The sequence below is a fragment of the Numida meleagris genome, chromosome 2 (assembly GCF_002078875.1).
Source record: "Numida meleagris isolate 19003 breed g44 Domestic line chromosome 2, NumMel1.0, whole genome shotgun sequence".
Taxonomy (NCBI): Eukaryota; Metazoa; Chordata; class Aves; order Galliformes; family Numididae; genus Numida; species Numida meleagris.
Genome location: NC_034410.1, coordinates 110,607,031 through 110,624,832, shown reverse-complemented (window position 1 = coordinate 110,624,832; position 17,802 = coordinate 110,607,031). Strand labels below are relative to the sequence as shown.

The 17,802-nt window shown below is 43.3% G+C and overlaps 2 protein-coding genes across 2 annotated transcripts in view; one reads left to right on the top strand and one right to left on the bottom strand.

Moving 5' to 3' along the window:
* The window catches only part of NSMAF (neutral sphingomyelinase activation associated factor), a 37,755-nt gene extending 36,810 nt beyond the window's left edge, over nucleotides 1-945 (top strand). Inside the window, exon 31 of the mRNA XM_021386463.1 lies at nucleotides 592-945. Coding sequence (XP_021242138.1) covers nucleotides 592-686 — 95 coding nt within the window. The 3' untranslated portion in view covers nucleotides 687-945. The remainder of the gene's footprint in view (nucleotides 1-591) is intronic.
* On the bottom strand, nucleotides 4,081-17,070 carry SDCBP (syndecan binding protein). Its single transcript, XM_021386464.1, has 9 exons — nucleotides 16,915-17,070; nucleotides 13,063-13,128; nucleotides 11,454-11,532; nucleotides 9,372-9,472; nucleotides 8,945-9,103; nucleotides 7,626-7,801; nucleotides 6,256-6,427; nucleotides 5,641-5,732; nucleotides 4,081-4,800 (listed from the first exon to the last, which is right to left on the bottom strand). Exons 2-9 carry the CDS (start codon nucleotides 13,111-13,113, stop codon nucleotides 4,746-4,748), a joined length of 885 nt encoding a protein of 294 aa, XP_021242139.1. The 5' UTR covers nucleotides 13,114-13,128; nucleotides 16,915-17,070; the 3' UTR covers nucleotides 4,081-4,745.

Below are 17,802 nucleotides of genomic sequence, written 5' to 3'. Positions count from 1 at the left end.
TAGGACAGACTGTGATAAAGTTATTTTGGATGGACATTTGTAGACATCTTACATGTCATGTATCTGTCTTCAATATACTAGCAACCAAACTGCAAGAAGGGAGGAATAACTTGGTTGTTTTTTTTTTAGTTTGCTTTCATGGCTGCTTTCATGATTTCAAACTTCCCTGCTGTAAACTTAGGCTCTGGAACTTGAGCTGTATAGAGATCAATCTGTAGCTAGGAGAATCTTTAAAAGTGAGCTGCTAGACATATGCTTTAATATGCTACATACTTCTAATATGAAAAGCCTAAATGGCAGAGCAAAAAAACTTCTTTCTAGACAAGCTTCTCCCCCTCTCCAGGTGAATCTTTTTGCTACTGTGATCTGTATTCTACATGTCAACTTAAGAGTTTGCCTCTTCTTCCCAAGGGGGCTGAGGCAGTGTACCAAGAGATCACTGAGGTTAACAGGATACAGGGTGGCTGTTCTTCCTCTGGATACAGTGTCAGTGTAACACAAACTACTGATTGATGATCCTAAACTGTTTTAAATACAAGTAGCAGTCAAGGGAATGGAACCTATCTGTTTTTTTGTTTTTTTTTCCTCCAGGTGCTGTAACCTCCATGTGGATGAATGAACAATGCAACAGTGTTATTACTGGAGGGGAAGACAAACAAATTATATTCTGGAAACTGCAATACTAAGTGCCTTTCCCTCCAGATGTTTAAATGAACTCTCTCGTTTTAAACCAAACCTTTTAACGGAACTTAACTGTGTGCAGTGATGGCTGCTGAAGTTCAACCAGAGAAGAAGCTTTGCTCAACCCCAGCTTTCTAGCTTGCAGTGACTTCACTGGGAACTCTTAACTTCCATAATGTATGCATTTGGTTTTCATAAACTACCAAAAATGCTTGTCTAAAATAATACGAGATGAAATTAAAGACCTATTTTTCTGTAACTAAAGAGCTCCTAACTGGCAGTTATTGTTGTAGCATGTTGTCTGAACCAGTTTCAAAGAAGCAGCAGTTGCATTCTTTAAAAGATTTGAGATGCTTGCAACATGACAACATGTACGTACCTTTTTGCATAGTACCTCTCCCTTCCTAGCAAAGATGCAGACGATGGTAAATACTGCTTTGAACACTTAGGGCTTAGGCAGTAAGCTGGTCTGAGCAGGGGTCAGTCTACTCTACTGTGTAGTCTCCAACTGTGACTACCTGCAAAGTCAGAGACAAGGCAGAGAGCGTAGTTTTTTTCCTGTTATTGAACCCCTTTAACAAAGGGGTAAAAAAAAAAAAAAACCACACCCAAAATGCCTTAATGCATTAGCCTGAAAGGGAGCTAAGGATAATCGTGATCCCCTATCATAGATAAGTTTGACATATGTATGATATGTCAATATCAGTCTTCCCTAATCAAGTAATGTCTCACTTTTTATTTCTGCTGCCTTGCATCACTTCTGTTACTATCTTTGTCTTACTCATCTTCTTGTTTTATTTGGGGTTCCTAGCTTCCTTCAGCTCAAAAACAGCATTTAAGTTCCATCCCAAAGATCACTGAAATACAACTCCTGGGTTTATGTGATCCCTTGTTATTGTAGCCCGCGGGCAAAACACTGCTGTTCTGGGCTTGTTCTTCCCTGTAGGGCTTCAGAATACACTTGCATGCAAGGAGCTACTCTGAGTTTAAAGATTTCAACTCATAGCCCTTAGGGGCACTAACAGCCACCTGTGGTTGTGTTCCCTCAGTGTGACCCAAGAGGAGTGTTTTTCTAAAGGTATTCTTTATTGCTGATGTTAAGCTGCCTTGGCAACGTGTCCAGGACAAGTATTTCTGGAATATACAGTCAGCCATTCCTTGGAGTCTGTCTCTAGCCCTACTGCTTTGGTTTCAAAAATTTCAGGGGGCAACTGTTTCCCTGGCATTATAAAATACTTGTTACAATTGTTTTACAATTCAGCTTTTAATTCCCCCTTGGTTGGTGCATGCTGTTTCTTTACCTTTCATTTTATTTTTCCCCTCAATACAGTTACGTGTAGCCAAAAAGACAGAGAAACCTAAATCCTACAAGTGTTCAGAGAGGTGACAGCTGAATTGTGCAGCATGTTATAAGCTTTGCTTTAATTGTGCCTGTCTGTCCTTGTTTACCTCCACCCTACTTCTTCCCTGCCCCACTGGGTTAAGTTTTCCGCACCCAGCTCTGACATGAGTTTAAAACTTGCTTTGTAACTTGTAAAACAAGTTAGCGTGCTCTTCTCAGTTCCTGCCTAGGTGCAGTTGGGCACCTTGGAGTTGCACTCTGGCAGACCTGAAAAAGCACGAAGGAACAACTTGAGCACTAATAACTCCTCCTTTCACACACCCTTCTTAATGTGTTGCACATAAGTTTTGGATGCAGGCCTGCTCCTTTGTCAGCAGAGGGCCCTCTACACAGCATATTAAGGGTTTTCTGCTCATCTCCAGCTTTGTTCTAATTTGTTTCCAGCTGTCTAAAGATATATAAAGGAATGGATTTATCCACTTACTTATACACTGTCTGAGGTTCCAGGGGTTTCCTAGTGAAGTGAACCACTGTGCCCAGGAACCTTAAGATCACTGCTGCAAGCCACAGGTCCTGCCCCCATACAGCTGGATCATACCACGCAGTGTGAAGTCATTAATCAGTGCCAGTAAGAGCTCGCCCCAGTAATGACCAGGCTGCAGAATCACTAACTGAGCAATTCAATGGAAGTGGCTCCCAGAATGAATTTCATTGCCACTGAAGCAGTGTATTAGTTTTCTCAGTTAGCTAGCGTTAGCGTAACAAATTCATTTGAGGAACAAAAACTACACAGGTTCTTCTAGAGAAGGAGGTGAACACGCAGTGCTGAACTGGCACAGCAACCTGCCCAGGAAGAAGAGCAGGCACTTGTCTCACAGACATAACTGAAGTTCCCAGCTCTATCCCAAGCATAGCTTCTGCGAATGGGAAAAGCCACAGCTACCTGGGTGTGCCAATACAAGTGGCCCCATAGCCACTATGTGCTACATGTCAGGCTCTGAACTGTTTGCTTTCTTTAAAAGCAGGTGTTGCATTCCCCTTTCGAAATATTTCTTCAGCAAGCAATTAAGGTACCATCTTCCCCAGTCCACTTCTGGTTCTAAGTTCGTTCAGAACAAGTATCTTAATTGATCTCCCATGCCCATCTTATCCTCATTAATACCTATTCTAAGCTAAGATTATGTGCTATGACTTTATACTACTACAAACTGTGAGGAAGAAAGACTGATGCTTACACAATTAGTGTCTGCAGCAGAGCATGCAAAAGGAAACAGATTACTAAACCTGGCATTTAACTTCAGAACACCTGAAGACTCAGTTGAGTCTTGAGAGTTTGTCACCTACCATGGAGCAGGATGGATTGGAAATGGAAGGGGAGAAGCTAGAATAATGTTTGTTGGTTGAGTTTATTAAGAGAAGGGGAAGAGAAAATTAAGAAAAAAGAAAACAATGTAAAGATGATTATTCACCACTACTTACCAGCAGACCAAGGCACAGGTAGTCCCCAAGCAGTGCTTCAGCAAGTGTTTTCTCCCCTTGCCGTTTTATTGCTAAGCATGATGTTGAACAGCGCAGAATACCCCTTTGGTCAGTTCAGGTCAGAAATCCCATCTGTGTCCCTTCAAGCCTCCTGTCCACCCCCAGCCTACTCTAGGAACACAGGGCAGAGTAAAAAGCAAAAAGCCTCACTGCAAACACACACAGGATATCAACACTTAACACAAATCTGAACCCCAGCAGCACCCGGGGCTACTTTGAAGAAAGCTAGCTCAATCCCCACCAGACCCCCTATACCTATAACACAACTTAGAGCACAACTGCAACTACACGATTAGCACTCCTCCTATTCTACATGTTAAACAGAAGGCAGAAAATAAGCACGTATTGTGTAAACACTTCCAATCCACGTTTTTAACACATTTGAGCGTTGGCTGTAAAGTTTTAAACAGCTTTCTAGCTAAGCTTATTTCCCAACTTGTCTTTGCTTTCAGCTGAGACTGAGCTTAATGAACAAAGCCTGTCTTAGCTCACCTCATTGAGTACACATACACACCATCTAAAGTTTCCGTCGTTTATTTTCATTACTTCTGAATCCTTAAGAACTTGGTTAAGGCGAGAGAGAAGCGTATTAGTTACAATTTGTATAACAAGTAATAAAAAGATTTGATTATCTGTACACTACTTTTCATTACACTTAGTGAGTGATGCCCTCAGCTCTCTTCAGCCTAGCTGGCATTCCTGTGTAAACAGTATTTACTAGAACAAAAAAGAAACTACTACTAGCCATACTTCTAACGTGCTATTGCAAATCTACTCTTGCCAACAAAAAGCAGTAAAAATACTTGTTTTTTTCTTTAAACATACAAAGCACAGCATTGCCCTAGTTAACAACACTTAACTTTGCAAGTTACATCTGGTTCCTTCGGTTGCATGGCTTATCATAGTAGTAAACTAAGGAAGAGACCTACAAAAAGAAGTCCTAACGTAATTGGAATTTCACATTTGTTAAGCATATAAGGCTACAAGTTGTACAGTTTGCGAATAAACGAGATATGTTGGACTGTAACATTCCCAGCCATGGCAGATGCAGGTGCTTGACACAGCATAACTTCTCCTGGCCTCCAGAAAGGCTCATGTGCAGAAGAAAGAAATCACTGAGTATAATAGGCCAAGTTTAGCGGAATTCTCATTATACGTGTACACGCACATGCATGATGGAAGTTTAGACTTCAGGAACAGAGTGATCCATGAGGCTTTTCATGATGCTAGTCGCCATCCTAAAGAAAAGGAAAAGGTGCTCAGTTGTGCAAGGCAGTTGCGGAAGTCTAAGAAACTGTTGTTGCATCTCTGTCATTGCTAGCTCTTCAATTAAAAATACCGGCCTCTCACACCGCTGTTCTTGACAAATACATTGTTAAAGAAAAGTTGTGCTAAATGGCATATGCAAAAGAGATACCCCAATGCCTAACGTATATGCTACCTCAACTTGGTGGCTATGAACATCTTTCAGGATGCAGCCATTTGTGGGAATGGTGTCGCAAGCAGGAGGGAAGGCAGGCGGTAGGGAAAGGTGGCTGATCTGGAAAAAGTTTTGTTAAAACACAGGGGGGAGTGGAAGAAAGATTCTTATTTATACATGAAGCATTCAAACCACTACAGCGTTATTAACTCCTAGCAGCCCTATTTTTTGCAGGAGAGATTCAGGTTGGTTTCTGTAATCCTTTGGCAACACTAGTTTTTTTACAGCTACATCCTGCCAAGAATCCTGCTTACAACACCAGCTACATCACTAGAAACAGCATTTTAGGTACAAGGTAACAAAGACTTGCACTTCAAAGCACTTGCTCAAATTATGCTTAGAAAAGGGTTACAGAAGTAAAGAAAAAGCAAAGGAGCATCACTGCCATAGCAGCAGCTTGGAAACGGAGCCAAGACATCCCAGTCTGATGAAAGTCATCAGATGATGCACATTGTCAGACTTTCCCATCTTAAGCAGTCTTTCTATCAAGCTTGTTCTCATGACAGGAGCAAATTACATTCTATTTAACCTGCAAAAGCTAGTAGTTGTCAACTTGATTATAATTACACTGTGGCTGCTTTGGTTGGTTGTTACCTACCTCTTTATTATATACTCATAAATACTTGAAGGCATGATGGTAATTGTCACTACGTTTCCAGCTGTCGCCAAGATGTCTGCAATCTGAGGGTCCTGTTATTGAACAAGAAGTTGTATGAGCAACATCACTCAAGATGACTAATAAAACAGAGTTCAGGAGCTCCTTCTAGACACATTCAGAGATGCTTGGCTCCCCTTACTTCAGGGTTTTAACCTTCAGGGTAAATCACCAACTCACAGTGCCAATCACCAAACATCTGTGGAGTTACTCTTTACAGGAACTGCCTGGAGAAGCAATACAGACGTCCTACTGCAACTTGACACAGGTTGGCAGAGGGAACATTCCTTACATTTTGCCAGTAAAGTTAAACTTAAACAACAGAGGGCTAAGCGTAACAGGCAGATGCAGAGAGGAAGAGGAGTTTCCCCGTTTACAGATAGTAAACAGCAAAGAAGCCTTAAAACGGGTGTCTCCTGTCGGGTTATGGATCAAGTTACCTCTCATTACTTAATTGTTTTATAAACATTCAAGAATATATCGTTTTCCCTCTCCAAATAAAGTTACTGCGCAAAAACATATGCGCACCCCACGTCAACCACACTGTACTTATTTTACCTTCAGCCCAATTACATTCTGGCCATTAATTTCACAGATGTTGTGCTCTGTAAGAAGTCCATTTCTCGCAGCAGAGCTGTCTTTCACTATTGAGGTTATTTTTCCATTCTTGAATATGAAGCCAACGTGCCCTGTGCTATCCTTATGCATAGTAATAATACGTTCGAAAGGCCTGTAAGAAATAAAGGAATGGTAAAATGCAAAACCACATTTTCAGTCTGCTAAACCACAGAAAGAACTACACGCTCTTTCAGTTCCTGCGGTTCGCATGAAGTTCATGTAGCTGAAGTACAGCTCTCTTAGAATACGATGAAAAGCAGTAGGGCTAGACTTCATTTTGTGAATAATTGCTGTTTTAATCTCTTCTTTCCAGAGAAGAGTCACATTCCACACCTACACTTGTTTCTAAACCTGATATGTTTTTTCTTTTCTATAGATATTCCCCCCTCTAAATTAACAATAAACCACACCAATGGCCATCCAAATGTTATCAGGCAGCTGACATACTGCAGGCCATTTTAACAACTGTGGCTCAACTGTGCAATTCTGAAGACAAAGGCCTCCCCGACAGCATTGCCACCATGCTATAGGCAACAAACGTTTAAGTTGTTTTCCAAAGTTAACAAGTCCAAGAGTGGGGTGGGAAGTCAGGCACAGAAGTGGCAGACAGCAAGGAAATCTACTACCATGGCATTTTAGTTCAACATAGTGGAAGCCTTATGCCCCCACTGGGGTCAACCTTCACTCTTAAAACGTAACACTGAAAAAGCTTCTGCAGACCTACTTAGTCACACTGCATATGATGTGTCTTCTCAGCCTATGGGCTGCATGCTGAATCTTTCCCATTATACCACATGGAGTCATCTAATACCAGTTTTAAACTCGTACTGCTTTGCCAAACATACTTGTAATAAACACGTCACAATTCATAGGTAAGCAAAGTTCAGAAGGAAACTCTGATGCTAAATAAAAATGCAAATGAAAGTCTTCAACACATTAATGCAGTGAATAATTCAACGCTATCTTTTATTGCTTCTGCGGTTAGTGTGAGCACAAGTCAAGCTGTGACAAAAAAAGCAGAGAATTTGTGAATTCAGAATTTAAACTTGTGCTAGCACTCATCAGTTTACCTTGAAGGCATCAGGCCTCATCACACCAAGACGAGGTGTGCGATGGAAGTTTGCAAGTTAATACAAATAATAGCAACTATCTGCCATAAAAGGGAACACTTCTAGATAGCTATATGAAGAAAGGAGAATCTGTTTGTCTGCATACTATGCTTGCAATGCTTCTCAAGCGAGGGGAGACCCAAACCCCACAGAACCAGAGATGGTTGTTCTCAGTGTTGGAGTACCTGCAGTTCACCTTACCTGTCCCGAATGATCATTGAAATCCTCTCCCCAGAAGCCTGTTTCAGAACTTTATGCGCTTTATCAGAACTCCATCCCGCACAGTTTTCACCATTGATCTGCAAAACTTGGTCCCCAAACCGCAGGCCAGCTAGAGATGCTGGAGAGTTCGCTTGTACTAACTGGACAAATATTCCCTGCAAAAGAAAGGGGCAGGGTGGAGGAAAAAAAATCTGAGCAACTCATCATACAGAGTAGCACTAAATTTGCCTATCTTCCTGCGTATTTGACTAAGAATTCATGCGTAAGACAGTCTATATGTAGATTAAGAAATGGATCAGCAATGCTAGGAGCTCCACAGCATAGTTTTCCTTCTTATTCAACCTCACTAGTTTTCAACTTTCTACCAATTAGGACTTGCTGAACTGTTAAAAAAGGGAAAAACAAACACCAAAGCATTAGAACAACAAACCTAACACCACTATTCCTAGTTGAAGTACCTCAAAACCCAAAGAGAGCAGGTCAAAACAGAAGGTAGATAATCCCTCTAGGGGTAACATGCAGGGAAGAAGTCACACTTCTCTCTAGGAGAACTCCAGCATTTCTAGGTTAGGAGAAATGCGGAATCAATTTAACCCGATATGAAACCTTGAATACAATGGGTTTTTTGTACATTCAGATTACACAGTCTGGCCAAAAGGAAAAAAAAAAAAATCTAAAGTCAACAGAAGAATACTGCTTTTCACATTGAGAATCAAGAGATACCAAAAGAGGGAAGCTTCAGAGCAGACTTAGGAATCTCTTCTATCTTCTGGTAGTACGTTCACGTTAAGGGAAACAAATAGAAACCTACTCTTACAGTATTCCTTGCATACAAGTAAAATGACATTCTTGCTATCCTAATTTTCCTCACGAGCAGCATACTGCAGAACTCTGTTAACATCTCCAAAAATCTATTAGAAGAATCTACATTTAAGCCACATAGATTTCTCCACCTACTGCTGAACTGTAAGTACCTCCCAGAGTTTGCACAAAGATAAGAAGTCTTGAGCTGCCAAGTACACACAGCAGCTCTGCAACGACACTTCTATTCTCCAGAGTGAAAAAGAAAATTACAAATATTCTTCAGGTGCTGTAAAACATGAAAACATATTGCTGCTGTGAATTTAGACCCTAGTCCATGCTCGAGTTTCTGAGCTAATGGAGAATTTTCAAATTCTGATACCAGGTGAGCAAGCATAATACATGAGACAATTTTGGAACCATATATATGCTAGTTTAACTACCAATTTAATCCAGCAGTAGGATTTCTCCTGGCAAAAGTAAGCTGCTATACTTACGTTGTCAACTGACTTAAGGCGAAGTCCAATTTTTCCATCCTGATCTTTACACAAAATTGTTTCACGGATGCCTTGCTTAATTTCTGCTCTGCGAATTCCAATATCATTTCCAGTCACTGGAGCTACCATATAATTACCAGGAGGTCGCGTTACCAGTTGCTGATAAAAACAGAACAGTCAGACAACTTAGTTTACATTGATTAAAAAGAGTTAAAAATCACAACACCAGCACTTTTCCTCCTCCCTCCAAACTGGAAATACACTGCTTAGTTTAAAACTGGAGAAAAATGACTTTTTTTCCTTAAAAAGTAGCAGTGATCAGTTAAGTGTAGTACTCAAGACAAATAATAGCCCGCTACCAAGAGTGCTAGATAAACATTTAGTCTTTATACTCGTTGTTTCTGAAACCTGCTTGACTGGTACTTACCCCTTGTGGCTGAGCAACTGGCAAGTTTCTCTGCACCTCTTCTTCATTGAGACTCAGACCCATATACTGAGAAAGTTCTGGATATAATCTGGGGTACAAGCCTATGTGAGGAAAAACATGACATTAATAGACTTGTCAGTTTAACAGAACAGCATACAATTCATATGTATTTTAATTTAAATCTTGTGATATCGTAACGTATTTGAGAATTACAATGGAAGATAGAAGTGAACAGTGCAAGAGGGATTCGTGGAACCAACAGGTACTGAACACACAGCATTTGTCTTCAAAAGCTCTCCCCCAAAAAGCCACACACAGAGTACAGTTGAATATAATGTTCTTCATGAGCAAGCTGCTGCCATTTTCTCATAGTTCCAAGTGGAAGTCTTTTTAGTCACGCTACTCATACCAACAGAGAAAGAACTATGGCCCTTGACATATCCAGCAGGACATTCCTCTTCTGAGAGTAGCAGGTGTTCAGGAATGGGGAAGAAAAGGAAGTCACACAGGTTTGTCAGACCTTGACTCAAACTACTCCGGAATAAAGCTTGATGCTGCTCTTGCTGTTCCACAGATAATTAAACAGTGCCACATGACAAGCAGCAGTTAGAAGAACTCTTATAAATCCACCTAGCCCTTCTGACCAAAAGAGTGGTGACAGAAAAGAGCAAAAGGCTACACCAGGCAGCTATGAAAGCAAGCAGCATCATCCATACACATCAATTAGGTTTCTAGTGTTCATTTATGGGTACACGTACAAGAACAACTACTTTAAGAACCCACATTTGACCGTAAACTGAAAACTACTTTTCCTGTGAAGGAACTCAGAGGCCTCTATAAGATATTCTTACCTAACCAAGATACTTTTGTCCCTAAGTGCTAACTTAGGTTAACTGAAAGTAATCTGTTTCACATGAGAAAAAAAAAAAACCCACAATTATTTCAAAATCGGTTTAGTGATACCAATCAGCAAGCCTGACTAATCATTAAGACTGCTGCTTCTGTGGCTAACTTCTGCTTGCTTTTCAAGCCCTTAGGAATGAAAACTGCACATGATTTCAGCAACAATTTATTCTTCTCTTCTGTTCTTCATCAAGAGATAATACTGCAGAATACATCTTGCTGGCTGTGTTACATTCCAATTCAACACAGACAGAGTACTCCAAATAGCACAAAACATCCAACAGCTCTCAATAATGATAATGTATATTCTCCTGCCTCCAAAGGGACTGAGGGATTCCCCGTGGGCTTGGCACGTCCTAGAAATTGTCAATATGCCCCAACAGAATGGTGATCTGATAAGCAATTAATCATTTTTCAGCCAGATACAACAGCTGAGGAATTTGGAGACAAGCTGATGTCAAAATATGTCGCTTGGTCAGCAATATGAAAGGCACAGAAGTTGTAGAACACAAACTCCAGGCAGCAGAAAGAACGCAACCAAAAAGGGACTGATGAAGCAGAACTGGTCTGTGATGTCAGCTTGGGTAAGATCTTAGATTCCTTCTGGTCTGATTCACCTTCCAGGACCTAAGGTGGGTCTCCCATGAGCTAAACAAATTCCAGCCTTAAAATCATTTTGGTTATGCCAGCTCCAAGAGCAGAACTGGAGACAAAGGTACATCCAACCAAGCTTTAATATCTGCTCTACCAGCATCCTTGACAGCTGTTGCAGCACTGCAGCTGGTCATGCTAGTTACAGATTTTCAGGCACATTTGTGCATCTTTGTGGGTGCACATGAGCATGGGGATAAAAAGAAGAAATGAGTCAGACAGCTTTAGGTCCATTGCATTTTCCAACACACATTTTTACCCTGAAAGCTGTAGAAAGTTTTATGCTGCTAGCATGATAACACTGAAGTTCCATTTTCTTGGGCACTTCTCCATTAACAGAGATTCATGCTTGCTCATTTCCAAGCAAGTTTGTATGCTCCAGAGGAAAGATGCTCAGATTCATGCTGCTGTCTGAAGTTTACAAACACACATGTGGTACGAAGGTATATGCAAGTGTCTGAGGTAAGAGTTAAGGAGAGCTCAAATGGTACCAGCAACGTTCACATACTGTGCAGTGCATGACCTTACCTCCATCGTGAGCAATAGGAGCAGAAGCTTCAGACAAGATTGCTGGATTAGCTGGATTTGAAGAAAAGGCAGTCTGAGCCTAAAAGCAAGGAAACTCACATATGTTATCGCAGATCTTTCTTGTGTGAGATATCTTTGTTACACAGCCAGTGGACTAAGTATTTTCTTTTTTATACGCTAATTACCATTCACCTTGAAGCACTGAAGTCAGTCATTTTCTTTGAAGTATTTAATACAATATGCAGCAGTGTTATTGTACTACTTCAACAAGAACTCACACCTTTCCTCAGAGACAGAACTACATGAATAACACAGGAAGGCTTCACCATCAGCCTCAGCCCCATTTTGTCATTAAGAGCCTATGATCTTCAAAAAGTGCATTAAGCTTGGCTGACAAAGCTTAAAACTTAACGTTTAAAAGCACATCTAGTACTGTATGAAAGTACAGTAGTTTTTTCAGGTAGATACCAGCAGTTCTACCTTTTCACCATTTAGAAGTATTACTCATGGGTTCTGCCAGTCGCTTGCAGGTGGCAAGTGAAGTTCCACACAATTCAGTGCTACTACTTTAATACCTTCTGAAAGGCAAGTACTTTCCACAATTATTTTTCTTACATTAATTTCCAAATACACAATTTGACATGAACGTGCTAAGCTTAGTTTCCATACTGTTCACTGGCTTACAAGCAGAAGAGACTGTTTTAAAGTAAGTCAATTCCCTTTCTTCTCACAGTACCTGAGCTACTTCTTTCTTAGCCTTGAGCATCCACAAGGAGTCAAAAACATTACCTTACAGAGACCAATTAAGCAGGACAGAAACAAACACCTTAATATTGCTACTGACATTAAAAGGTGTGGTTAAGTTTTAGAATAGTGAAATATAATGCCAAACAGGACACATAAATCACTGAATTCAACATGATGACTGAATTACTGAATGTTTTCTAAGGAAATAATGCTTAAAAATAGATTTCATAGTCCTATTCTCTCCAGGAAGTGACACTTAAGGAGAAGTTTCAGAGCAAAAGTGACTCATTATTTACCAATACCAAAAGTGCTTAGAAGAAAAACCTCAAACTCAAACGCTGTGCAGTAAGAACAGGTTAGGTTTTTTTTGAATCCCCCCCCAGCCAGTTCTCAATATAATCACACTGATTTGCTGTGGACACAGTGCATCTTTCAGTACGCAGCACAGAGATACCCTACTTCCATTACCTCGCTGGTCACATAAGTTAAGTAGTAAAGAGTTTTTAGTTACAGTATATAAACACTGGCTGTTGGTCTTCAAAAGGCTGAAGGAGCACATACTCAGCGCCAGGCAGGGTTGGGTTTTGTTTTTAAATCAAAGTTCGCTGTTACGTGACTGTATCTTCGCCTAAGAATAATGCAGGGCACAGGGGATAGAACAAAGAAATCCCAGCGCAGTGCCTACAGTTCCAAAGGTCCTGCCCCACACAGAGAAATGCAGGTGAGACTGAGGCACATTTCATTTTCTTTTCCCTTTCAGAAGGGAAAATATGAAATCTAGTAAAAGTCCTCCCTTCCCTGTCTTAAATACCAACGTGACCATTACTGTTACCAAAATTACTTTTATGAAAGCCTACCATACCTGAATAACTTTGTCCACCTTCAGATCTTCCAGGGAAGGATAGAGAGACATGTTGATGCAGCCTCACTGGGTTGGAGAAAGACAAAGAAAGGGTTAGCCATCGGGTATTTACCTAGCATTGAAGCTTAAACCAGAAACGAAAGAGAAACCAGACAAAGCACTAAATAAGCAAGTTGTGACCTGTAAATCTTAGCACTACAGATACACAGCGCTAAAGACAAATTTCATTAAGACTAACCATTTAATCTATTATCACTAATAGCCTGTGTATAACAGGCTTTGCTTACTCTACTTAGTGCTGTCAAAGTTTAGGTCTCAGCTATGAGAAAGCCTGCACAGAGAACAGCTTCACAGGAAGCGCTGCAATGACGATGAGGATTAAGAAGGAAAACTAATTATGTTCCATCTCCTAAGTAGGACAGTAATTCACATACAACTGAGGAAAACAGTTCAGAAGTTTCCACGCTATCTAAAGGCTTTCATCGTTTCTGACATTCCTATAATGAAGTCACTCAAGAGAACTGGCTTCCTGTGTCCATTTGTACCATATTAAACACAGCAAAGAGAAGCAACAGACCACGAACCAGCCAGACCTAGACCGTGGTGAGTTTCGAAATCCACAGCCTTCAGCCTGCCTCCCTCATGTGATGAGGAGAGAGCCCTGTGACAACATAACAGGAAGCAGTGAAATAAAAACACTTCACGTGATCCTGTAAGGCATGTAGTTCTGTTAGCTCTGAGCCGCAGAGACTTTAGAAAATTCCATTTTTGAGAAATCCTTCACTCAAAGTCTCACTGAGATCAACAGAACTTTGTAGAAGAGTAGTTAAGACATTACACCGCTGAATATGGGAATGTTTTAAGTGAGCAAAGGAAAGGACAGAAACAAAGAACATGATAAAGCTTTGCAAGACGTGGCACAAACAACGTTAACGCAGTTAATGTAGGCATTATGAAAAGCTTCTGGCTGGGAGGTTAACTCTCTCATCCAAAGATTAGTTTAGAGATCCTAATTCGTTCAAGACTGAAAGTGGCCACTAGACATAAATTCTTGAGCTGCTGCTTTTTTACATGCAGATACTAAGTTGATTTTAAAAAAAGCTGATGCTTAATGTCATGCTGCAGTAACACAATAGATGTCTCTTCACATAACATTAATGTCATCAACAGCTTTTCTACTTGTTCAGCAGAGCGCTCAATAGCTCAAGTATCATGTCAGGCTACAATTAACATTTCCAAAGGGAGCCCAGAGTGTGACAAAGATCTAAACTACCCCAACAGAACTGGCCACGCGTTCATAATTACTTGCAACTGATATTTTTTTGTCAGGTCATTGCAAGCAAACCAAATATAGCCGAGACCCAGAAACATTATAAATCAAACATACACGTTTAACACCCGTTTAAAATTTCATTTTAAGGCAACATTGACCTGAACACCATCAATGCAAATGTTTTTGCTCAATCAAAATGGATAACAGCAAATGCAAGCCAAAGCCTCACAAAACCCTTGCTCAGGTAAGCAGTCCCTAGCCACCTCCTACTGCTGCTAAAAGCACAGAATGACTTAGATTGGAAGGGATTTAAAGATCATCCAGTTCCATCCCTCTGCTGTGGGCAGGGCTGCCCCCCACCAGCTCAGGCTGCGCAGGGCCCCATCCAACCTGGCCTTGAATGCCTCCAGGGATGGGGCACCCACAGCTTCTCTGGGCAGCCTGTGCCAGTGCCTCACTGCCCTTTGAGAGAAAAATTTCTTTCCCCACATCTAACTGAAATCTCCCCTCTTTCATTTTAAGAGTTATATCCCCAGTAAAGCTTCACACAGCATTATATTCACAGCAGCACAGATAGCGCCCAGGCAGAGCCTAGTGTAGCATCTGCTGGGACTCTGGTCCTGGTGACCATTCCATGGCATCACACCCATCATGCTTCCAGCTGGGCCATTCCCCCACAGTCCACTCTCACCCTGCGCCACAACCACCAGTAACGCTCATCAGAGCCTGTCATCTCAAACTTTTTCTACTTGATGAGGAGGAGCACAATGTTTTCTGTAGAGGAGCACCAGCAGTGCTAAATGTATTGGTTCCCCAGTCACCCAAGAAACCCCTCTAGCAGCTTACCCTGCCACTTCACCGCCACACAGGCCACATCCCTTCCCAGCCAGAAGCTTGCAAACTCAAGGGTGTGCCACAGCTCCCTCAGAGTTGCCCTGCCAGCTTCCTCCTCAAAATCTCACTGGATGCTATATTTGGTTTTCCAATAAATAACCGGAATAACGGTCACCACTAACTGCATTCTTGACTCCTCACATACCAGCTTCATTGCTCTTACAAAAAAAGGAGCGTTTTCAATTTCCACACAGACAGTTCTAACACTTAAATATGCACCTAACGTCTCATTAGGCAACATGAGATGCCCCAAAGTACTGTATTTAGTTCAAAACATGACCGTTTAGCAGCTATCATCATCAGGGACCGCCAGGAACTTCAGGAAGAATCCATCTGTGACTCACAGTAAAAACAAGTCTGAACACAAAGTCTGGGCAGCCGCTGGACCGGCTTCAGACAGGAGCTGGGGAGCAGTTACCACACAGCGGGGGCTGCTGACCTCCTGCCCTACCTCGGGAGCCTACACTGGCAGAACTATTTTCCGGTTGTTTCATCACACGAAGAATGCACACAGTAACCTTTTACAGAAGCAAAAAGGAAAGAAATCCCTGTTTCCAAGTATCCTCAGGCCAGAAGGTCCTTCAGCAGGCTGCCTGGCCAAGCAGATCCTACTGACCAAGGGCAGCGCCCAACCAACGGGCGGGCAGCACCCGTGACACTCTTGAGCTCCGTGCAGGGAGTCCCGTAGGTAGGAGCAGTCTGACGACATGCAGGTTTGGCTGGAGGATGACGGGCTGCCCAACACATTGGTTGGGTTGGAAACCACAGAGCTGAACACGGTCTGAGAGCTAGCTGACGTCTGGTCTGTGGCTATCACTGTCTCTGAAAGTGGCAGCAGACAGTACAAGGAGCTGGAGTGGAGTGAGTAAAGGTGATTTATGCCTGAGGCTCATGCAGCGATTACAGCAAGCCACAAAACCAGCACTAAAGCAGCAACTCTGTCTTCCAGAACAGCTCGAAAGCCCTGAGGTTAAGTTTCCTCTCGAAACTTAGGAGTGACTTCCCGAAGGTCAGGTTGAAACAGCAGGAAGGCGGCAGCTGTTCTGCAAGCTGTGACCTCCACTAATCGCCTGGTGTTTTCCTGCCGATATCACCTAATTGGCCCCTGAGCGCTACCCTCCTTACAGAGGAAAGCTCGGGAAGGTGCTGCCTCCATTTCAGACCTGAGGAAGGGCTCACCAGGGGTGCAGACTGGCAAGCAAGCCCTTATGCAAGGGATCCGCGGTCTGACCGGGAAGGAGCAGCACCCCAAAACCCCGAACCCAAGCCAGAGAGCGGATGCCAACGCACACAGCGTTCGTTTCTCCGCTCCGTCCCGGCGGCCCGAGGAGTCCTCAGGAGGGGTTCCCAGCGGCGGGCACGCCGCGGCCCCACGAAATGGCTGCTCGGGGCGCCGCGGGAGCGGCGGACACACACCGTCACCACCAGTGGAACGGCGAAACCATTCCTCCGCCGGCAAGGCCGGCCCGCTCCGCAGCTTCTCTTCCCGCCGGGGCCCCACGCCTGTCCCACCACGGTCTCTCCGTGCTCCCCCACCGCCCCGCCCTGCTGTGCCGTGACCAGCACCGCGCTCGCAGCTCCCCCAGCTCCCCACCCCCTCCTCACACACCGCCGGGAAAGGGGCACCACCCCGGGCCCACAAAGGGGAGCGGGAGGGCGCAGAAAAGGAAAGAGCTCCCTCATACCTCCGACCCGACCGTCGGGGAAAGGATCAGCGCACAGAAGAACGACGGCAGCTCCCCCACGTCCCAGCGGCGCCGCTATGCGCGGAGCGGGGGCGGTGGCGGAGCTGGCCCGGCTCTGCGCATGCTCCGAGGGCGGGGGTGCAGCCGGCCGGGGAGGCGGAACCGCCGGGGCCGGGGGCTCGGGGTTTTTGCTCGTGGCACTAGAAGGCGGAGGCAGTGGGGTCCGGAGTGAGGGGAGCGCAGGGCTGGGGTTGGCCTGCCTCCTTGAGGAGAGGATCCAGCCGGCAAGGCACGCACGCCTCGGTCCTCACCATTTTCCTTTCTTTTAACAAAGTTCATTTTGCTCCACTGTATCAGTTACTGGTTGTTTTGTGTTGTTTCTTTTTTTTAATTTTGGTTTCTGTTTTCCCTCGTCGTGCATTCATCGCAGAGCCTGCTGCGATCACAGCACCTTACCAGCCCCGCACAGGACTTTGCCTAGCAATGCATACTGGAAGGGGAGCACATCTAGAGAAACGCCCTTAGAGAAACCATGACATAGAGTATACCCATGACAGAGAAGTTCTGTATGAGTTTGGAAGGCTTTTGTACTTAATTACTGTAATCCGCACATATTCTCTGTATTTATAGCTTTAACCTCTCTACCACAATGTTCAGTCTTGAAAAATCCTTCTTCGCTATGCTACTATACTGCAAATCTTGTTCATTCGACAGACAACTAGATGTGCTGAGCTCCCTGAACCTTATCTCACGCTGAGAAACCCAAGTGTTCAATAAAGACATTTAACCTGTATTGAACCTTCCAGCCCCATGGGAGGAGATCAGCACTGAACTCCAGCCCCTTCCTCCTGCCCTGCAGCTGCCAGCTGCTCTTCAGCCAGTCCTGGC